The following is a 24553-nucleotide window of genomic DNA, read 5'->3' as shown; positions in this document are numbered from 1 at the left end:
TAGAGGACCTGTTTATCATTACTGCCTCCCAGGGCCTGGTTGTTGTTTAATGTTACGAATTAGCAAGATGGTTTCTGCTTAAATTTCATTTATTTAGTTAGATTCCTTCACTTAAGTATATATGACAATTAAAAAGTATTTAATAAAGTCAGTAGTTTACCTAGGATAGAAAATATGTTTTTAAGTAATTAAGGTGATAGATTCCAAACACTTCTAATGCAGATTCCCCTTGGTAATAATAATAGTATTAATAGTTAATCTAAAAAAGCTCTGGACCCAGTCTGCTGTGCCACTTGAGCTGTCATCTCAAGCAGTTTAACCTCTGTGCCTCAGTTTTTTATCTATAAAAAAGGTTGTTGTAACGATTAAATAAGTAAAACATGTAATATGCTTATAGTAGTGCCTAGCACAGAGGAAATCTTTAGTGTATGTTTGCAGCTCCCCCATTCCCCAGTTTAAGGTTAGAACAAAAGTAATATACTGAATTATCAGCAGTTTTGTTATCGACAATTCCAAGGCATTCATTGTACATAATTTTCACCTATTCCAGAACAATCAGGTACCCTGGGAAAAGAGGAAGAATATTCTAGGAAGCATGTACCTTTACCTCAGCAGAATAATTGTTAAAGTCTTTCCTGTTTTCAAAATGGGACAAGAATCATTTTACCTTATTTATAATATAAGAATTACTCTTTAAATATTTAAAATAAATGTTGCTCTATTTTTAATCAGTGTCTGTTACATATTTTGACAGTGTCTGTTACATTTTAGTGTAGTAGAAAGCAAGTTGTTCAGATGCCTAATCCCTTTGATACTTAAATTTATTGTTTTCAGAATCATTACTTAGGACTAAATGGTATTAGGAACTTTGTTAGGAAGGCTAGTAAGTAGGTAGCTTGCTGTTTTGTTGATTAATAAATGTATTCACAATAAAATATGATTCTTTTCCTAGTTAAAGATATAAAAGTCTGCAACTTGGTTAAAAAACTTTTAGATCATGTGGCATGAATTGTTTTTCTAGATCATCTCGCATGCAATGCTTTATATTATCTTTAGTTACCTAAGTTAGAGGGTAGTGATGAGATTGGCAGTTTAGTTTTGAAACAAATTAACTTGTAGACTAGGTTTTCTGACTTTATTTTATGCTTGTATACATTTTTCCTAGGTTGCCTTCCAACATTTCCAAGAACTGGATGAGCACATCAGCTATGTAGCAACCAAGGTCTGTCACCTTGGAGACCAGTTGGAGGGGGTAAACACACCCAGACAACGGGCAGTAGAGGCTCAGAAACTGATGAAATACTTTAATGAGTTTCTAGATGGAGAATTGAAATCTGATGTTTTTACAAATTCTGAAAAGGTGAGCACTGTCAAAAGGATAAAAGCAAATTATAGCATTAATAACAATGCCTTAATTATGAACTATAATTATTACTTTCCAGAGTTAGACCTCAAATCACTGCGTAGCTGACGTATTAAAAGTTTTTATTCTGAAATCTACACTTGCCTACGGATTGCTGATGAAATATTTATATTTGAATTTTTTATTGGATTGTCCAGCATTTTTGTTTATGAAATTATATATGGTTTAGTAATGTTGAGTTAACTGTTAATAAGTATTTATTTTTCATAATTGACTTTTAATATTAACAGAATTTAGTAGTTACATTCCATTGGGTGAGGGGGTGGTCTGACTTTAATAATTGATAAGCTGAAGTATCTTTCTGTGCAAGGAATTTAGAGCTTCTAGTTTTTATTACTTGAATAAAGATCTCTTACAGAGAATTAAAGCATAGTTTGGACCAAAGAGAATGAAAAATCTGAATTAATTGTTTATGTTAATCTTTTTCATAGCACTAGTCACTTAATCCTTGTCTAAGTATGCATGGTATTGGCTGCTCTACAATCTTGAAAGAAGGTTATTCAGCTCAACTTTCTTCCCCTCAGAGGAAAAATCAAAATGCATGAAAAAATACATTCTTATGGATAGCATATGCACATAGTAACCTTATCTACTAATGTGTTGAAAGCATCCTTGCAGAATTATTTCAAGTTTACTCTATGGGATATCTCAGACAGTGGAATGTTAAAAGCTAAGTATTATTGAAGTTTACCTTGAATTAGGCAGCACATTTTTCGCTAAGTAGAAACTATATATAGGCTTCTAGAATTTATAGTTTTATCTTTGAAAAAAAAATGGTCACATATGTATAGATAATTCCTCTAAAGAAAAGACAATATTTTAAAGAGTAAGTTTCAGGAATTTGTAATAGAAAGTAGAACTGATAAGATTAACATTAAGAACATTATCATACTTAATGTTCGTAAAACACTGGCAATACCTAGCTTTTATACAGTTACGTGATTGTTATGTGTAAGAGTATACATACACACACACGGGGCTTGAACACTGAACTGTCTTTTAGGATAATCTATAGAATGCTTTCCTAAATATAAATATACATATTTGTAATATAAAGTATATATTTAAACATAGTATAAAAATACTCTTTTTTTATATATATTTTTATATTTTTTTTATATATAAAAAATTATATATAATTCAAGTCGTATATCTTGAGTTACCTTGGATTATACCTGTTGAATAGTGTATTTATGCTCTGTTATAAGCAAAATGCGGATATTTTTACCCAATGTGAGTTGGTCTGTTTATTTGATGCAGCTCAAGGTAGCCATTTAAAATCTAGAGAAAAATAAATATTTAGAAATTGACTGATTACACTTATTCTAACCTGATTTGTATTGTTTGCAATGTTTTGCATAATGAAATTATGTTCTTTACACTTTCTTTAAACATTTTGATTATCCTCAAGTAACTGTGTAGTTCTTGGGGTTACTGTTTCTTAATTTTTAAGATTTTGATTGAAAGAAAAGAATCTTTATATTCTTGCTAGTTCATTCACTCAGTCACTAGCCATCTAATTTTTGAAGAGTAAGTATAGACTAATAGTGTTTAAGCGAATTCTTATTTTCTCTCCTCTGCTTCTCTCTCTTCCATATAACATTTTCTTTCATCTTGTATATTACTGTTTTCCTATACAATTTCTGCACTCTGTGCCAGCCACCTTCTCAATGGAAAGAAAAGGAAAATCACCCATATAGCTAGGGGGGTGTGGGGTTGTGGAAAGAATTAGAATGGGATAAATATCAGCACATCTTATTCCTTTTTTCTTCCTGCTCTATAGTCATTTTTGGTTTTTTTAATCTTTGCTTTTCAGAATCTTTTAGTTTTCTTCTCTGAAAAAAAACCTTTTTCATGTCCATAGTGTATATTCCCTCTTACCTCTGTCATTGTGAAGTATGTTAGTTGTTTTTTCCTTAGAATCACAGCTTATTGTTCTTCATGTAGATAATGCCTGATGGCCCTGATTATCTTTAATACTGTTAGCATGGGTAGTCTCTCACTTCACCCTAACACCAATAACAGCAAATTACTAGATTGTAGTTTTGAAAGCTTTTGTACTCACAGTATATTTTAACTGATGGATGACTTAAGAGATACTTTTGCTTGAAACAGTTTTTACAATACGTGGAAATTCCATAAAATCAAGTGTTATTCATCGCTGTGCTTCTTACTACATTAAGTGAATATAAACACTGCATAATGAGGACTTCTGTCTCTTAAAGAAGAACAAACTCCTGATGGAAGCATAAGGCATGTACCAAGCAGGTTCTTTCTGAAGGGGGATATTGGTGAGGAGAAAAGGATGGGCATTGCTAGTATAACTAAATGGCATGTTGAAAAGTGATACAGTGGTATCTGTGGCCACATGCAACAGGATAGAGTGAGTGTTTGGTAACTGAAAATGACAGTGACATGCTAACTAGGAGAGAAGAGATAACTGAAGCAGAAATGCTATCTATATTCACTATCATTTGGCAACAACGATGTTGTTTGGCCCTGCTTTTGTTTTCCATAGTTGCTTGCCAGACTTCACTGAATACTCAGAAAGATCTATGTTAATGTTCTCAGATCTTTCTTCATGTTTGTAAGAGTCTCTCTTTTTTAGTGTAGAAGAAAGTTAATGACCATAAAATCATTTACTGAAGATGTGCCAAAATATACTCAGTACTTACTTGAAATGTGTTTTAAAAAATTAAGCATTATGTGACTCCCCTATACATTAGTGTGAATAAGCATAAGTATCTGCATTTAAAAAATTTTAGACCCCTTGCCTTAATCATTTAGTTTCACAACTTGAATAAGTAACACATTTCGGTACCATATTTCATTGAAGAGACTTCATATTAAACTTTACTTTCAGGACAAGTTTTATAACTTAATATGTTCATTAAATGACAGACATTTTTGTTATTTTAGTCACTTAAAGTGGAATTTGTGCAGCAGTGTGGTCTGAATTATTTTTGTAAATCTTGTTTATCCTCTCATAGACTCAGAAGATCTTAAACTTGCTTTCAGCAATTGATGATTTGAATTTTTTCAGGGTAAACTTGAACTGCAGGTTTCATTGAGAAGAAATTGTGGCACTATAAAATCACAAGATTTCAGTATCATAAAGACAAATGTTTATATTTTATTGACTCCTTGGTGATACCCCGGATGTATTTCTGTTGTTCACAAGATTTTATTTGTCGTGTTTTTTAAAAGAAAATTATTTGGGTGAGGGTCTATGGGTATACATAGGAGGAGTATGTTACTATCTTCAAATATAAAATGATTTTTTGACATGTATAAGGATTTTTTTAATTATTGCTTTTATTTTTTTAATAGATAAAGGAGGCAGCAGATATCATTCAGAAGTTGCACCTTATCGCCCAAGAGTTACCTTTTGATAGGTAAGTTTATTTTTCAAGAGCTAATTGGGTATATGGTGTAATTTGTAGTATAAAATTGTACTGTTGCCTGTATGATTTTGCTTATTAATTCAATAAGAACTTATTGAACACTGCCTTTCTACAAGATTCAGTATGTAGTTGATTGAAAAAATAAGCTCTCATTAATTTAATGATGTATCTTGAAATAATTTCAATCCTTTGTTTTTCTTTTGAAAAAAATAATGGAGAATTTTGAAATTGACTAGAGTGAGATTTTGCATTTTCATTTTTTGAATTTTGATAAATAGGGTGGGAAGAGACAGAGAACATTTAAACATGGAACTCTTGAGCTGCTTTCTTCTGTCTCTTGATGAGAGTTCTTAAGCTTTTGAACCTTTGAAAAAAGCTGGTGAAACCTATGCAGTTTCTTTAAAAAAGAATTTAGGTACACAGACTGTTGTATAAATTTCATGGAGTTTTAGACCCTTTAACCCATCCAGAGGCTTCTTCCTAGGGACTTCCGGTTAATAACCTCTGCTTTAGATGCAAGGCCCTTGAGCCATTGATGAGTCAGCTATTAATGGTTTCATCCTAAAAGAAACTTCATTGAGAAGGAAATTCTTTCATGATTTCCTTTAGTCCGTGGAATGTCACATTCTTTAATAAAATCTTGTTAATAGTGGTTCACCCATTTGAGTATCTGAAAAAAAGTCTTCCTTTAAAACAGACAATATATATTATTTTTTTGCTAGTACTTGAAGATCCCAAGGTACAGATAGAATATAAATGTATTGCTATACTTCAATCTTGACCATTATATCCCAAACACAGAGTGAAAGTGAATTCCCTACCTCCAAAATATCTTAATTTTATTCTCCTTTGTATCATCATAATGGATTAGTGTAATAATCATCTATCATTTAGCTTTTAAAATAATGTCATACTTGCCCAGCATTACGAGTAATCATTTTTAATGTCACTTACAGGAAACGCCTCTTTAACTCAGTTTTTATTTTATTCCCTCTTTTTCTCCCACAACTAATGAACCTCATTGGTTTTTTTCCTTTCAGATTTTCAGAAGTAAAATCCAAAATTGCAAGTAAGTGGAATTCTATTTATTTAACGGTTTTGAATAGGCAATAAAATTACTTGTATAAAAGAAAAAAAATAATTTAAAAAGAGAGGTAGTGGGACAGTGTCATCCTCCTACCTCATCCCTGAGTTTTGATTCCTCTTCCTTGAAACAACTGTTATCAGTTTCTTGGGTATTCTTCCAGAGTATTCTGTGGCTGTACAAGCATAGGACATAAATCATGTATGTATGTGTAGAATTTAGTTCTACTGTTCCCATTTATTTTAAAATAATTGGGGGCATACTATACAAATAGCTTGATATCTTGTGTTTTTAATTTAATAATGTATCTTGAAGATTGTAGTCATGCATATATTTCTAATGTAGTTTCTTTTTTTGTTTGTTCTGTTTATTTTTCTTTATTTTTATTATTGATTCTTTTAATTTACAGTGTTGTATAGTTTCTGGTATACAGCACAGGGATTCAGTTATACATATTCTTTTTCATTATACTGTAATTTCTTTTTTTCTTAAAACTAAGCTCATGAGCATTGCATGATTAGTTTAATACTTACCAATCTTTGGATTATATTTTAAGCAGATCATTCTAGATTTTTGGAAAAGCCACTATATTTGCAGTCTCACATGGTAGTCTTAGTCACTGTTTGGGAGGCGATTGCATAGAAGTTCAAAGACCACCTATTTTCCCAAAAGTGTACTGTAGTATCCTCAGGAATGTAGTGAATCAAATACCACTTGTTGTCTTAAGATGTAATTTGGTGTTGAGTCCACCACTGTTCATGGTAGAAGCATCTATCTGAACTCTAGTGAATAGTTTCATAGTTCTCCCCACTCTTTCCATAGTTTCAGGTTTAAAATTTGACCTATCTCTTGCTATTAGAAATGGTATCCAGAAGGTTTTCCCCAGTCAACTGCTTTTTTACATAACGGTAGTAAATGGCAGTTAGACTATAGAGGCTCACCTTTTATACCATTTGGAAAGACATTTTTGTCTTAAAAATATAGCTTTATATTACCACAGTATGTTCTAGGGTTTAGAACCACTGCCTGTAATCTCATATGGTTTTTGCAATTCTTTCAAAAGAAGGTTAGATCCATACTCATTATTTTTGTAAATAATTCATATACTTATCTTTGATATCTTATCTGTCTCATTGTAGCTGAATGACTTTCTATTTTTAGGCAAATACCATGATTTAGAATGCCAACTTATTCAAGAGTTTACCAGTGCTCAAAGACGAGGTGAAATCTCCAGAATGAGAGAAGTAGCAGCAGTTTTACTTCATTTTAAGGTAAATAGTAAAAATTAAAAATGCAGATTAGTCTTTAATAATGTGGATATTATATGAATTCTGTATATTATAGCCTCTGATTTTCCTCTGTTGTATGAGTATATCATAGTGGTAATTTTCATTGTTTGGGATGATTTTAATGTACGTTTTGTGTCTCTCCAGAAATGGTGTTAAATTTTAGATATTTAATATTACTTAAATAAGGATCTTATATTCAATAATACTAATATTTTATCACTGAATTTTCATATAGTTTGACATAGAAAATCATATTATCTGCCTCCTTGGTATTTAATATATTTTTTTGTTTTAGGCAAACATTTTATAAGTCAGAAGCAAGATGGCTTGACATTAAGTATCTGTTGGATTACAGGAACCAGAGAGTAGATGGAATATAACTAGTAAAGAGTTAAATTCAGAGGCTCTCAGGTAGTAATACAAAGGAATACTGTAGTATGAAACTTTTCCTGGAATTTGAATTAGCAGGCGACTTCGTGTATGACAGTGTATTTCTGCAAAAAGTGCTGAAAGAAATAGTGCTCCTTTGGTCTGTTTCTTTATATCAAAATAAGGAAATAGAAGCTGTTTTCTGGACCTTTCATTTAAGTAACATATCTGAGTGAATATTGAATAGAATGGCTCTTGAGATAATAGTGTACTTCGTATTTCTTACCTGCTTTTGTGTATCATTTTGTTAATAGGCAAAGATCTCATTATAGTGAGCTTATTATGATAGCTTATTTTGTTTAAACACATTCTATTAAAATGGATTTGATTTTAAAAGTAAATTTCCAGAATGCCAGTTAAATACATCTCTGTCCAGATTCTTGAAAGGAAAGGCAGATGCTTTGAGTCCAAGAGAGGAAAGAAGGAGATATATATACACAAAACCTTTTCTTAAGTCCTTGAATCTGTGCTTGTTTATGTGCACGTGCACATGTTTTGAAGTTGAAGAAGATGGCTAGGTGATTGTAGGGTAAAATGACTGTAAAGAACTCAATTATACCTCAGTTTTCTTCTTTCAGTCTAAAGTCCTATAAGGATATGACCCAGCTGATCGGTTTCATAAAGCAACTAAAGATACCTATATTAGGTTACTAGGTTTTTTTCTTTTCTTTTTTTTCTTTTTTTGGTTATTGGATTTCTACAATTAATTTTACTTAAATCCAACACTATTAATTACTATTGGCCATTTACTGGAGCATAGACATAGCTTTATTACGTATAATAGTCTCTTTTATTGAGACTGTTGTTGTTGTTGTTATTATTATTGAACTAGAACAGTAATAAGTATTTCTTTCTTCTTCATAGGGTTACTCCCATTGCGTTGATGTTTATATAAAGCAGTGCCAGGAGGTAACATAACAGTGTACTTTATTGGATTTTATTTTATTTTATGCTAATTTGTGTTTTTAAAAAGATTCAAAAATTATATATTCATTATGTAAAATTCTTCTGTTGTTTAGGGTGCTTACTTAAGAAATGATATATTTGAAGATGCAGCAATACTCTGTCAACGGGTGAACAAACAAGTTGGAGATATCTTTAGTAATCCAGAAACAGTACTGGCTAAACTTATTCAAAATATATTTGAACTCAAACTACAGGTAATTTAAAAAATGACTAAGTAGTTCTTAAGGTAATATGTGATTTTTTTCTTTGTTTTAAGTTTTTTAAAATTTAATTTACTTGTGTAATACCCTTAGGAATAATAATCCACTTATTCAGTGTTAGGGAAAGGAATGACAGTGTCATGCTTAAAAAAATTTTTTTTGTTGTTCACCAAGAAAAAAGGTGCTAATCACTAAATATCATCAGAGTGTGTGAAATTTGTGTATCAGTAGTAGTAGTAGTAACAGGTTGTGGTAGGGTAGCCTCAGAATTTGATTTTTATTGCATTCTTACCTTGACAAATAGATAGTATTTGTGAAATTGTACACAAGTTGCAAGCTTAATCTGTAGAATTTTTTTATAATATGATACTAGCCTGAAATGAAAAAACACAGGAATTCCATTTACAACCTTGACTTCCATAGCTCTGTGCTTTAAGTCAACATTTCCTAAAGTTTGTTTACTGGTCAATGGAGCAACATTAAATAAATGTTTGCTTTTAAAACAGTACATGACATTTAATAGGCTTTACAGATACTAATATGTATTGTGACTCTCTAGAAGTGGAGGTGTGATGTACAGCATTTCCTAACTTTAGAGTAATAATGCCTGTTAATGTCTCAAGGGATGCCAGTGTTACCCAGACTACAGTTTGGGAAACGCTACTTTAAGGAATTGGCTATATCAGTGTAGCCTCAGGTTTTGTTTTGGGATTCTTTTTCTTTTTTTCCAATGTTCTTCATGAGGCAGGATAGGCCAGTTTCAAAAGAAAAGATATTTTGAAATTCTTAATGCTTATTCCCAACACTTATGTGAATGTACAAGTAAATACGATAAACAGTAAAAATTAAAAACATTTTCTTATTTTTTTTATATTGGTCTGTTTTCTTTTTCTCTCTTGTGTGAATCCACAAATTTTTATTTTCTACTAGCAGAGTATACGATAGTCTAATGTAAGATACCATCAATAATAAGAATTTAGAACATTCCAGGTGACCATAAGTAGTATGAATTCGTTTTTACAGTACAAACACGAATTCTCAGTACACCAATGGTCACAATTAACAGTGAAAATTAGAGAGAGATGGTGGCTTTTTAAAAAGTTTGTTTTAAGTCAGTTTCTTGAAGTATCCTTTCTGTGTAATAAAATTATCTTTTTAAGATGTACAGTTTGATAAGTTGATGTTGATCTGTTTTCTATGTATTACCTTTTCCATTGGATTTTAAGTCAGAACAGTTAAAGAATGTGGAATAATTCTAGTAAAAAAAATACTGACTATATAATTTAATATTTACTCAATTGACAGAATGTTGATTTTTTATTTCAGAGTTTTGTGAAAGACCAGTTAGAAGAATGTAGAAAGTCCGATGCAGAGCAGTATCTCAAAAATCTCTATGATTTATATACAAGGTACATTTTTAGTAGAAAATAACATTTTCTTTTTTTTTTTCCAAATAGAAAATCAGAGTATTCAGGTGTTTTTGAATTAGTTTGTCAGAGAGCAATATACCTTTTAGCATTAAATACGTGGCTGTATAGTGTTGTATGCAACCAGCATTCTTAATCTGTTAACTTAAGAAATTGAATATTGTGCTTTATATTAATGTACTTTAATGAAACATAAAACCTTGTTTAAACTGACACTCAGGAATTTTTTTTCTGATTTTAATTGTAAGCTAATTCACTATTTAATTTTTTTTTCTTTAAGAACGAGTATAATTGCATTTATTTGTGGTTAAAACTTTAGAAATTGAAAAAGGGAGTGACAAATTCTTAACAAATGACAATTTCAGAGTTAAGTCTGATGTGAGAATTTGTCCAGTGCTTTTGTAAACGGCAGTGTTATACCTCATAGAAGCTTCATATGGAGTGTTTTTCTAACTGTTACAACTACTCTTCAGTGTCATCATTTTGAGAGGAAGGTTTTCAAAAGTAACTGTAATCAATAAGTCCATCTCAACAACAGCACTATTGTGAGCCTGTCTTCAACAATAAGAAACAGAAAACTGAAGGATAGTCTAGGTATACTTCTCAGTATTTTTGACTTGGATTCCACGTCATGAATGGCATACGTGAAGCTGTTCTGCCACTGTTGCCATTTCTAGACTAGTTGGTTGCCTCAGTTTCCTAAGTCATCTCTAGGAGTTTATGGCAGTTTTTAGAACCATAATGTGGTTTGTAATATCCAGTCTAGTTAATATATATCACCCTGTAGAGCTAATTTCTGCATCCTAGGTAACTTCCCAAGGTTTAAAAAATAGTGTTTTAACATAAGTTATTAAAAAGTCACGTTGTAAAAGTAATTATTCCTTAACATTGTTACTATACCTAAAGTATACATTAATCTTTTTTTCCTCCTTTCCCATGAAAAGAACCACAAATCTTTCCAGCAAGTTGATGGAATTTAACTTAGGTACTGATAAACAGACTTTCTTGTCTAAGCTTATCAAGTCCATTTTCATTTCCTATTTGGAGAACTACATTGAGGTGGAGACTGGATATTTGAAAAGCAGAAGTGCTATGATCCTACAGCGCTATTATGATTCAAAAAACCATCAAAAGAGATCCATTGGCACAGGAGGGTAAGTGTTTTTCTTAAATGTTATAGTTAAAACTAAAGATATTTAAAACTTTATTACGTTTGGACAGTCTTGTGAAATATTGATAGTCATTAGAATTTTCTCTGAAGAATTTTTTTAATTCAGTTTGTTTACACTCTTCATCAAATCCTGTATCTTGAGCCAAATCTTGAAATGATCTAACATAACATGATTAAAATGTAAAGCAGAATACCAGCACCATAAAGGGTTCTGTAGATCGTTCCTTCCTTCCCCTTCTTCTCCCCCCTTCCCTCCTCTCCCCCTCCCTTTCCTACCTTCCCTTCCTTCTTTCAGACTGAGTAAATTATTCCAAATTATTAACTAGGAAGTACATCATTTTCTTGCTGCTGTTGCAGGTGTGGTGTAAAAAAAAAAAAACAGCAAATAGACAGTTCCCAGTTTTGGTACCCTGAGCTTTTTAATGACTTAGGCATACAGTTATTTAATTAATACATTAAAGCCTACATTTACTCACATACTAGAAGAAAATAATTTGCTGTAAGAATTGGTGACAGCTCAGTTATCCAGAACTCAGCTATCTGGAACTTGGTAGATTCTAGGATGAAGCAGAATGACTTCTGTGGTGCCATAAAATCAGAGTTGACAGTTCGCATACATATATACCCAAATCAGTTTCTTGTTTCCCAGCTTTTTGTATACTAAATAATGATCATAGATACATTATAATTAGGAATGAGAAGTGAAATTTGAAAGGCAGCAGCAAGTAAAGAAGGAGAAAAACTAGAGAACAATCATAATTTTTTAAAAAATTAGTTCACACTCTGGAGCTGTATATTTCCAGGAGCAAAAAAATTGAGCCTAAAGATACCTAAAGATAATAAATGTCCTTAATGACCCTCAGTCATTGAGAAAAGCTGAATTATATAGAATAGAATATATCTTGTTAATACTAATGAGGAAATATGCAGTATATTTAAATGGTTAGTATATTTACAAAGGCTTAAAATTTTACATTGTTTTAATGAGGACCATTTAGTTATTTGGAATATTAACTTATTTGGAAAAGCTCACTTCCTAAGGAAACCAAACAAGGCATTTTGGCTGTTGAGTCAGAATTGTAGAGCTGAAAGAGACTTTAGAGATCGTAACTTCAAATCTACTCATTTTCTTCCAATGAAAGTCTTCTGTTTAGAGAATGCTTGCTTCACTTTACAGAACTACTTATTGAAATTAGAATTTTTGGTCTCCTGGCTATTGGTCCATTTTTCTGTCTTTTTTTTTTTCCTTAGTTCATGTATACTAAGTTTGAGAGTACTTGAAATTGAAATCTATGCATAGTAAAGTGTTCTTTTTTCATTTGTTGGTATGATGCACTAGTATTCAAGATTTAAAAGAGAGAATTAGACAACGTACCAATTTACCACTGGGACCAAGTATCGATACTCATGGGGAGACTTTCCTATCCCAAGAAGTGGTGGTTAATCTTTTACAAGAAACCAAACAAGCCTTTGAAAGATGTCATAGGGTAAGAGTAATTGTAAATTTATTTAATTTCTATATGGTTGTATATTTTAATTTTTGCCTTGTTTACACTAAGGTGTAACTCTGCTCTCTGGTTAGAAATAGCTATTTATTATAGTTAAAAAAATAGGATTTTTGTTTTGGGGAACAGAATTATTTTAAAATTATTTAGAAGTATATTTTAATATAAGTTTTAAAGTTGAGCATATCAAACTTACCTATTGATGGCAGTTTAGATTGGCTCCAGTGTTTGACTATTACAAATGAAGGTGCTGTGAAAATTCATGAAACAGACGTATGTTTTAATTTCTCCAGGGTATATGCTGAGTAACGATACGATGTCGTATGGTAATTCTTTTTAAGAAACTGCCAAACTGTTTTCCAAAGTTGTGGTTTAATTTAACATTCCCACCAGCATTGTGTGAAAGAGTTCCATTTGTTCCACATGATTTCCAACATTTGATATGATCAGTCTTTTTAATTTTAGACAGTCTGATAGGGTATGTATTGATACCTTATTATGGTTTTAGTTTGCATTTTCTCAATGACTAGTGATGAGCATCTTTTCATGTGTTTATTTGCCATCCATGTATATATTATTTGGTGTATTTTGTGTGCATTTTTAAAAATTGAGTTGTCTGTTTTCTCATTTTTTGATAGTTCTGTATCTATTTAAAATTCATTTATCAGATAAGTGATTTGCAAACATTTTCTTTTGGTCTGTGACTTGTCTTTTCCATATCTAAAGAGTATTTCAGAGAATAGAAATTCTTAATTTTGATGATACCCAATTTAACACTTTTCTGTTACAGGTGATATTTTTGGTATCATATTTAAAGAATCTTTGCCTAACCTAATGTCACAAAGATTTCTTCTTATATTTTCTTTCTTTCTGTTTCCAGTTTTCTTTTTTTTATTTTAAAAGTAATTTATTCAATTTTAAAAAGATGCTTTCCATTTACAGTTATTACAAAATATTGGATATATTCCACATGTTGTGCAGTACATACCTGAGCCTGTTTTACACCTAGTAGTTTGTACCTCCCACTCGCTCACCCCTATATTTCTCCCCAGCCCTGTAACCACTAATTTTCTGTATCTATGATTCTGCTTCTTTTTTGTTATATTCATTAGTTTATTGTATTTTTTTAGATTCCATGTATAAGTGTCTGTCTGATTTATTTCACTTAGCATAATCCCTCCAAGGTCATCCATATTGCTGCAGATAACAAATTTTCATTCTTTTTTGTGGCTGGGTAGTATTCCATTGCGCGCACGCACACACACACACACACACACACACAGCAATAATTTTTGGGATCTGTCTTCTCAGGCAAATATATATATACCACATCTTCTTTATCCAATCATCTGTTGAAGGACACTTAGTTTGTTTCCAAATCTTGGCAATTATAAATAAGGCTGTTATGAATATTGGGGTGCATATATCTTTTTGAGTTAGTGTTTTTGTTTTTGGATATATACCCAGAAGTAGAACTGCTGGATCATATGGTACTTCTCTTTTTAGTTTTTTCAGGAACCCACATACTGTTTTCTATAATGACTGTACCAATTTACATACCTACTAACATTGTAGTAGGGTTCCCTTTTCTCCACATCCTTTCCAACATTTGTTGTTTGTAGATTTTTTGATAACAGACATTCTGTATGAGGTATGAGGTGATAATCTCATTATGGTTTTGATTTGTGTTTCTCTGATGATTTGTGATGTTGAGCATCTTTTCATCTACTATTTGTATATTGTTGGATTAGGTTTGCTAAACTTTGTTAAGGATTTTTGTGGTTGTGTTCTTGAGGGATATTGACTTATACATATTTTTTCTTTTCCTTTTAATGTCTTAGTGTAGTTTCTGTATCAGGGTAATGGGCCTCATAGAATGAGTTGGAAAGTATTCCTTCCTCTTCAATTTTCTGGAAGAGTTTGTGTAAAATTGGTATTATATCTTCCTTAAATGTTTGATAGAATTCACCAGTGTAGTCATTTGGGCCTGCAGTTTTTTTTTGGTGAGAGTTTTTAACTACAGATTCAACTTCTTTAGTAGATACAGAGCTATTTATCTGTTTCTTTTTAAGTGAGCTTTGGTGGTTTGTGTCTTTTAAGAATTGTTGAATTTATTGGGATTAAGTTGTTCATGGTATTGCCTTATCCTTTTAATATCTATGCAATCTATAGTGATATCACCTATTCATTCTTGATATTGATAATATGTATCTTTTTTTGGTTATTCTGGCTAGAAGTTTATCTGTTTTATTGACTTTCTCAGAAAATTGGCTTTTGGTATTAGTGATTTTTCTGTTTTTCTATTTGTATTTCATTGATTTCTACTCTTTGTTACTTCTTTTCCTTCTGCTTACTTGAGTTTAATTTACCCCTCTTTTTCTAGTTTTTCTAAGATGGAAACTGAGGTCATTGATTAGAGACCTTTCTTATTTTCTAATATAGGCATTTAGTCTTATAAATTTCCCTTTAAGATACTGCTTTAGCTGCATACCACAAATTTTAATTAGCTGTGTTTATTTTTATTCAGTTCAGAATCTTTTAAATTTCCTTTTTGATTTCTTTTGGCCCAAGAGTGGTTTAGAAGTGTGTTATTTCATTTTCAGATATTAGGGGATTTTTTAGATATCTTTCTGTTATTGATTCAAATTTGATTCTCTTATGATTGGAGGACATACTTTGTATGATGTGAATCCATTTAAAATTTTTCTAAACTTGTTTTTTAGCTCAAATACGATCCATCTTGGTGAATGTTTTATGAATACTTTAAGAGAATATATATCCTGATGTTTTTGGATTGTGTATTCTATAAATGTCAGTTAGGCCCAGTTGATTGAAATTGATGTTCGTGTCTTCTGTATCCTTGCCAGTTTTCAGTCTACCTTTTTTATCAATCATGCATTCATGTTTGGATGTAAAGACGAATGTGAAAAATTAAATTTATTCTTTGTGGCTTGTTAAGGGCATCTGTTAAGCATCAGTGAGCAAAAGAAGGGGTGTGAGGGTTGTGGTAGAGAGACTGATGAAGAGTAAAGGTTCGGGTGGTATTAAGAAGACCAGGAAGGGAATTGAATAAAACCAAATTAGTATTTATAATCAGTGGAGATTTAGGGGATTTAAAGTGGGTTATACACTTCAACCCGCAGCTGTGTATATCAGATAACTACTCTGAGAGAGTGCATGAATAGAGGCTACATATAGTCAACAATCAATTGATAAATAATATAGGAAGCAGATGTAAGAAGTTGAGGAGTGATTTTCTAACTTTTTAAGAGAGATTTATTTTTCTCAGCATAACTACTAATAATTCTTTTACTGAGTAATTAATCAGCAACAGCAACATTAACATCAAAATGAACATTTATTGCTGTGAACCTATTATGTGTCAAACACCATGCTAAAAATGCTTTAGATGCATTTTCATATTTTATGCTCACATCAAGGCTAGGATGTAAATACTATTAATATTATTCCTACCTTGCAGATGAAGAAGTTGAGGCTTGGGGGGTTATATAACATCTCAAGGGTTCACTCAGCCAAGAAGTGATGAAGGTGGGATGTGAGCCTGTTATATATTTTAGTGCATCCATTATTGATTTCCCCACCCCCACCCTCCAATAAATAAAGGATCTTTTTTGTTTTAAGTTTTGCTAGAATAGCCTTTGTTCAGTTAGTTGGTGGCTCTCAAACTTCTTTGACCCTGTCCCACTATAAGAAATACACTTTACGTGGCCGTCGAGTGTGCATTTATTATATGTATATGTGTGTGTGTAATGTTTTATGTATTTCAGGGAGACTACATTGGTTTTAATGTGTACATTAGACTTTATTTTCTATTGGTTCTCTCTTCTCTCTTTTTTTCTTGTCAAAGTCCACTAATGGATTGCATTCCAGGTCAGAAAAACATTGATTCAGTCTAAGCCAGGAGAGTTGTAGACAAATATGGAGCATTGTAACTATATGTATATGATAAAGGCATTTGGCATGGTGCGAAAGAGGTTTAAGTTATTATTTTGATAGCTGAATACTGATTATGTCTTATACAAAGTTGATTGCTTAAAAAAAAAGTTGCCTTTTTTTAAAGGTAAACTGAAGTTTTTTGTTTTTAAAGCTCTCTGATCCTTCCGATTTACCAAGGAATGCCTTTAGAATTTTTACCATTCTTGTGGAATTTTTATGTATTGAGCATATTGATTATGCCTTGGAAACAGGACTTGCTGGTGAGTATATTTGTTTGTGTTATACTTTGTGTTAAATTCCTTTGATCCTATTTGGTTAAACTGTATGCATAATGTTTTATATATATTCAACTTGATGTGTCAAAAATCAGTTCAGTGCAGTGAAATGCTTTTTGAGCTTCTGTAATGCAAGGATTTGTCAGATGCTGAAAGCTAAACAAAGACAATTTTCATATTGCTTACATTGAACAGGGCAGGATAAGCTACTAAGTCACTACAGTGTATGGCAGAATGTAGTGTACAATGCTGTAAGTTATGAAATGTCAAGGCGGTGGAAATGAATCTGATGGCAATTCTGGTTGAGGCAATTGAGTCATGTAAGATTTAAAAAGAAAAATCTTTCAAAATAAACTTGGAAAGGAATAGGTTCATAAAATTTTTTTTCTTTCACTTTTGGTCTTTTGGGTTTACTGGTATTCATAGAATAATAATGATTTCTTCCCTAAATTTCAGACCCATTGATCCATTTGCCCCCTTAACCTCTCACCTGTTCTGTGTGCATTTCAAATTTAATATATCCCAAATGAAATTCTTTATCTTCCACCTAGACCTCTTCCTCTCCCATTCTTCCCTTTAAAAGGCTTTAGTATTTGCTGAAGTCCCAAACCCAGGAGTTGCCATAATTCATCTTTTTATCAAACCTGATGTCCAGTCTATCAGCACATCCTGTCTGTATTCCAAACTTAGCTCAAATTCATCTACTTTTTTCCAACTCCGCTGATGCCACCCTGATTTAAACATCATCATCTCTTTCCACTTCTGACTGGTCTCTTTGTATGCTCTTGCCTCTCCAGATAACTGACTCTGTGTAACAGTCATGTTATAAATCTAAGGGTCTTAAATTTTCTTACTTAAGACCCTTTAGTGGCTTCCAATTACTCTTTGGGGAAAAACAACAACAAACTCTTTACAAAAGCATGGCTTTTGATCTGGCATCCTCTTATATATTCATCCTCATCTCATATTGCATTTCCTGTCACTACCCCAGCCACTTTGGCCCTCATTCTTTTAACCCAATCAGGCTCTTTGTGCTTGGTGTTTCCCTCCCCCACAGTCCTTTTCCTTCAGCTCTTTCCATGTCTGGCTTTTCAATCTTCTGATCTTAAAATTAACTAAGGTGCCACCTTTTTAGAGAGGCTTTTGCTGGTTGACCTAACTTAAGCGACCCTTCTCTCCCAGCCTAGTTACTCATTATTTCATCATTGAATTAATTTTTTTTCACAGCACTTGTTACAATGAAACTTTCATCTGTTAATGTTGTTCTCACTCACCAGAATTCATTTTTTCTACACATACTTACTAAGTGCCTATTCTTGTACTCACGGAACTTACATTCTTGTGGAAAAGATAGACAAATGACTAGTAAGCACAATGAATTAAAAAAAAATGAGTAAGGAATGGAGAATAGTAATAGGAGGTAGGATGGGGAATTCAGGGGCAGAGGGCTTTTTTAGAAAGGACAGTAAATACCATATGAGATCGCTCATATGTGGAATCTAAAAGAAAGAAAGAAAGAAAAAGACAAATGAACATAAATACAAAACAGAAACAGACTCATAGACATAGAATACAAACTTGTGGTTGCCAAGGGGAAGGGGTGGGAAAGTACAGACTGGGAGTTCGAAATTTGTAGATGCTGACAGGCATATGTAGAATAGATAAACAAGACTATACTGTATAGCACAGGGAAATATATACAAGATCTTGTGGTAGCTCACAGTGAAAAAGAATGCGGCAGTGAATGTATGTATGTTCATGTATAACTGAAAAATTGTGCTCTACGCTGGAAATTGACACAACATTGTAAACTGACTATAACTCAATAAAAAAGAAAAAAGAAAGGATGGTAAGAGAAGGCCTCTGAGGAGACATGAACGGGAGAGCTGAATGAAGTGAAGGAAACAGAATATTTGGAGAAAGCATGCTTTAAGTAGAGAGAAAGAGCATGTAGGTTCTTTTAAGTAGGAATCTTACCTGTCTTAATTGCCATTATTGTCTAGCATCTAGGAAGCATATAGCAGATGCTCAAAAAGTTTGACTATACGTAACATCATTCCATACAGTTTCTAACATTGATGCAAACTTACCCATAATTTAGTAACCTTGTGGTTTATTCTTAGACACATTCTTTCACCTAGTTGCTCTCATGATGTAGATAAGCGTTTGTAGCTTGCTTCCCCCTCCGCCTTACACAAGATACTTGACATCAAGTATTTAACATTGGCCATTTGCAAATAACCCACTATGGTCATTTGTACTGGGATAATAATACCCACCTCAAAGATGTGAAGATTAAAGAAGAAGATAAAAAGTAACATGAATTTGAATCCATATGTTATGAGGGATTTTTTCTTTAGCTAGTGTGGAAGCTTAGCTTCTTCATTTTAATAGCAGTATTCACAATTTGGAAGGGCTTAGGAAATTTTCTGGTAGGGTGAGAATGTCCCGTATACTTGTAAGTGTTTTCCATGAAGCTATTCAGTTAGTACTTACTGCTGTTGTTTCTAATGATTGTATAAACTTCTGTCATGCTTATATATTAGAGAGTTCACTATTCTCCATTATTAGACATCTTGGTCTTTTCAGCAATTTAGTGATATAAATAATGCTATAGTGAATATTGTAGAGCTTAAAGTGTTTTTCTTATTTTGAATTATTTTCTTTGGATAAAATTCTGAAAGTGGAATTATCAGATTAAAGTGTGTTACAAATTTTGAAAATTTCTGTAAGTATAAACTGTTTTCCTGAAGGGTTTTTTCCCACTAATTTACACTGCTACTGGCATGTGTGATTGTACCAGTTTTTCTGCACATCGCTTAATAGTCTTTAAAAACTTTAATAATTTAGTAGTTAAAAACATTTGTAACGGTTGCCTTTTCATGTCTTTCATTAATATAGCAAGGATTAGTATTTTCTACATGTGTATTGACTTTATTTTTTTCTCTTGTAAGTTTGTGTTGGAGCCTTTAATTTTCTTACCAATTGATGATTTTGTCGTTTGTGGGAAAATAAAATACCTTTGTTTTCCATTTTGAAAACTTTGAAAAAAATCGTCATCCTGTAAAGACCTCTACGTATTAAACTTTTATTTTCTCATTTTCTGTGACTATTTTTCCTCGCCCCTCATGCCCTTTAATGTTAGCTAGAAACATAAACATCTGGTTGGTAGGGACCTTAGAGTTTAATCTCTAACAAAAAAAGAGGCAACTGAACTCTGGAGAGGTCAGCTGTCTGTTTTGGGGTCAGGATGTAGAGTGACCTGAATACAGTGCTGAAAATCAGGAATTTATTCTGTTAACAGTAAAGAGACTTTGAATATTTTTGAGGAAACAGTGGAGAACATGGTGAATGAAATATGTTAAGTTTAACTACGTTATTATGGCAACAATATATAACATAGAAGATAGGGATATTTGAACCAGGATGCTAATAAGAAAATTATTTTAACTGTTATCAGAGATAATAAGGCCTAGTGATAAGAAAAAATAGTAGAAGTGTATTCATGGCTTATGTGAATCATTGGGCATAAGAAGGTGGGAAAGGGAAGGAGAAGGTATAGTCCAAGATGATTCATTTATTGATTTTTTTGTTTGTTTATCTCAGCAATTGAGACTTGAGTAGATGGTGAAAATTGGGCATAAAAATTTTGGATGAATTTTATTAAATTATTAGCAAGCTTAATTTTACTCTTTGTCTGTAAAGATAATTGATATAACAGTTAATTTTTTTCATGTTGCATACATAAAACCACATTCTTTTTTCTGTTGCTAAGATGAATTTCTTCAAGTATGATTCTAACATATAACGTGCCTTCCAACTTTAGGAATTCCTTCTTCGGATTCTAGGAATGCAAATCTCTATTTTTTGGATGTTGTGCACCAGGCCAATACTATTTTTCATCTTTTTGACAAGCAGTTTAATGATCACCTTATGCCACTAATAAGGTTTGTCAAATTATCTGGTTTTTATTGGTATTTTAATGATTATTATAGTTTATATATCTTTTTGTTAAATTTTTAAAGTAATACATGTTCATTAAAATGTCAAACAGGACAGGAGGATGTGAAATAAAAAGCCAAAAAAAATCCTTTACCTTCTTCCTTGCCTTCCTATTTTCTTTTCCTACTATAGTATTAATTTTGGTTTATTTGAAAAGATTGAATGTGTCAGAAGTCTAAATCTGATATGAAAGAGGACCTCTTGCTTTTACCCATTTGTTATAATAAAGAGAGGTACAACAAACATTTTATGAGATTGTAGGATGGATTTTGATGAGGCATTAAGTAAGGTTTGGTTTATATCTTCCTATCAATTTATGTGAACTTTTAAAGCATGTGAGGATTAAATAAGGTAGTTTATGTGAATATGCTTTATAAAGTTGTATGTATAGTACTATTATTAAGAGGGAAAATATTCACATAAAAGATAAAATTCTAGACATTTTGTTGTAAACATTGGCATGCCAAGAAATTATTAGTCTAGAAACAGTCTCAAAGATGAAGACCTCTTGTGATCCCTGAATCACATTTTGAATTTTACTTTTTAAAATAAACTCTAATGCCACACGTAAAGAATTCACATTCCTATTAGGGTTGTATATTTCTTAATATTTTGGGTATTTTTTTGACATTTAGGTAACATTCAGAAGGCATATATGACTACCACGTTTTTTTGGTTGTTTTGTTTTGTTTTTTAATGTAGGCAAGCTAAATACAACTGGATTGGGCATTAGTCTCCAAATTTTAATTAGTGTAACTTACTACATTCTCAAGACTCTGTGAGTTTTCTTACTATTATACAGAAATTTAGTTAAATTTAATTAAAAGGAAACCAAGTAATTCCAGAATTTCAAAATCACATGTTTATGTTCTAAAGGGATATCTCCTCAGAGATGAACGTAGTAAGTCTAATAAATCTTCCTCTTCCTTCTCTTTTAACTGGTTTATTTTTCCTAGTGTGACTAGTGTAATGAATTGGGCATAGTGAATACTAAATAGTTACTTTACTATTTATGTGCTTCTTGGATTTGTGAGCAAATTAATCTGTGTGTATGTATATATGACAGTATACATATGCATATGAAAAACTTTTAGAATTCTAAGATGACTGATGTGATTTTTTTTTCCCCTTTAAACACTCAATAGCTCTTCTCCTAAGTTATCTGAATGCCTTCAGAAGAAAAAAGAAATAATTGAACAAATGGAGATGAAATTGGATACTGGCATTGATAGGCAAGTTGTTAGTTTTACTATTTCTCTTGCATTTTTTTAAATTGTAGAAACACCATTATAGCAACATGAAAATAATTTTCAGAGAAGAAAAAAGTATTTTAATTCCACCATCCTGCTATAAGGCTCAATTTTATTTTTACATACTGCTTTCATCCTTACTAGAGTATTATTTTTATTGGATCCCAGGTTTATTACTTTCAGAAATCAGTATGTTTAGATTTATGTTTAAACCAGATTCCATTTAAAATTGTAAATGCCCCCTACACACACACACACACACACACACACACACACACACACACACACACACACACACACACACACACACTCTCTCTCTCTCTCTCTCTCTCTCTCTCTCTCTCTCTCTCTCTCTCTCTCCCTCACTCACTCTTATTCATTCTCTCTCTCTCTTCTCCCCCAAACTCCTTAAAAACGGTATGTAACATGGAGGACTTTATTTTCACTTAGAATTGTCAGGCTTATATCTGAAATGCTTTAAAAAATAGACTAATTTTCTAAAAATAACTTAAAAATTTTTTTGTAATATTCATTGTAGTTAATTACGTGTTTATAATGTAGGGCAATGGGTCTCCATCTTTTGAGATGATGGTAGGCATCTATTTATTCATGATAATACTTACTATTTAATAAGTATTTGATATGTGTCTGTACATACAGGATCTTTACCTGTATTATTTCATTTATTAAGTAGGAAATACTATTTCCACGTTACAGATGAGGAAATGGAGGCTTAAAGAAATGAGATAGTTTGCTCAAGATCACACAGTTAATAGTGGTGAAGTTGAGACTCAAATTACACAGCCCATGCTACTAGATTTGAACATACCTTTTTTATTTATGTAATTCTCTTTTCTATTCATGAAAGCATATTCAAATGCAAGTTAGTTACAGTGCTGTTATAAGGATAACCTGGAATCCATCCTAAATTCTGAAAAAGTAAATAATTTTTACATTACACATAGTAACAAACTTGCAATTCACCTCCCAGTTATTTTCTTGCTAAGATTAAGAACTACCATAGAGTATGTGATAATATGAGAAAGAAAAATAAAATTGAAGAATCAAACTGGAAAAAATAAGAAAGTTATAGAATTAATTACTGAGACTGGGTTTATTGAAGATTTATAAACTTAGAAGAATCTGAAAAACTGGTTTCTCCCTTTTTTAGTCAGGACCACATAAGATTATACATAGTCAGAACTTTGTTTAATATACTTATAATATGAATGTGTGCATTATAATCATCACTTCAAGAATTATGTATTTAATCCCTAAGCTAAATACCTCTTGTTAATTAAATTGTGTATTCTTCCTTTGCCTCAGAATACCTGCAAGTCCTATTTGGGAGGTGGAGAGGTTGGATAAATTTTTGAAAGTATAGAAAATATTTATTTCCTAGTTGTCTTCTCAATATATAGATAATTTCTTTTCATCATTTCATGTAAGTCTTAGTCTCAGTCTTTGCGTTAGCTGACTTATTGAAGGTACAGTGGTCTGTGGTGTCCTCTTGAGTATGAACTTCTAATTCTCCTTTACCTGTGTACTGTGGGGCCAAGAGGTCAGTCAGCATTTACCTGCATCCCTCCTGATATCTTCAGATCAGTGTCTATGTACTATTAGGCCAGAACCCCTTTGCCTTTGAAACTCACATCATCTTCCCTTTCTTATTGCTACTGTCACTCAGTCATTTATGTAAGTCCCCTACATTTATCTGGGCATCTGGCTTATCATTTTTCTTTTAAACTTGTTTTAGTTTATTCCCACTTCCAAGTGTGTGACCCATTCATTTTCTTGATCATCTTCACCTTCGCTACCTACTCCCATTTCCTGTTAGACCTTGATATCATTGGTAACAAAAGCCTTGCGCCTGAATATCACATTCAGTGCCTGCAACCTCCTTTTCTTCCAACTCCATATACCTGTTTTCTGACCTGAGCAGGAAATCTAGCCCTTAGTGTCTTTATCTTCTGCCACTCTATTATCCTTTTCCCAGCTTTATTTTATTCATTGTTGTGCTTAGATTGTTTGGTCCATCTTTAATTACTCCCTCAAGATTATCCTAGAATTCATTTCCTTTAACTATAACTATCTCACAGGCCCTAAACTCTGGGTCAGCGGAGACTCTTTTATTCCCGTAACTGGATGGCTGATGGCTGTTGGAGAGTATC

The 24553-nt window shown here is 32.1% G+C and overlaps 1 protein-coding gene across 2 annotated transcripts in view; it reads left to right on the top strand.

The window, feature by feature from the left end:
• The window catches only part of EXOC5 (exocyst complex component 5), a 50022-nt gene that overhangs the window by 18232 nt on the left and 7237 nt on the right, over positions 1–24553 (top strand). For both annotated transcript variants that reach the window (XR_012073637.1, XM_006199738.4), the window contains exons 4-15: positions 1166–1360; positions 4754–4818; positions 5868–5896; positions 7073–7182; positions 8494–8538; positions 8649–8789; positions 10122–10204; positions 11167–11376; positions 12733–12880; positions 17007–17115; positions 20957–21077; positions 22278–22364. Coding sequence is in view for 1 of the 2 variants with exons in the window: in XM_006199738.4 (XP_006199800.1) it covers positions 1166–1360; positions 4754–4818; positions 5868–5896; positions 7073–7182; positions 8494–8538; positions 8649–8789; positions 10122–10204; positions 11167–11376; positions 12733–12880; positions 17007–17115; positions 20957–21077; positions 22278–22364 (1343 nt within the window). In the remaining variant the exon portion in view is untranslated. The remainder of the gene's footprint in view (positions 1–1165; positions 1361–4753; positions 4819–5867; positions 5897–7072; positions 7183–8493; positions 8539–8648; positions 8790–10121; positions 10205–11166; positions 11377–12732; positions 12881–17006; positions 17116–20956; positions 21078–22277; positions 22365–24553) is intronic.

The sequence above is a fragment of the Vicugna pacos genome, chromosome 6 (genome assembly GCF_048564905.1).
Source record: "Vicugna pacos chromosome 6, VicPac4, whole genome shotgun sequence".
Classification (NCBI taxonomy): domain Eukaryota; kingdom Metazoa; phylum Chordata; class Mammalia; order Artiodactyla; family Camelidae; genus Vicugna; species Vicugna pacos.
This window is presented reverse-complemented; position numbering and strand designations above follow the sequence as displayed.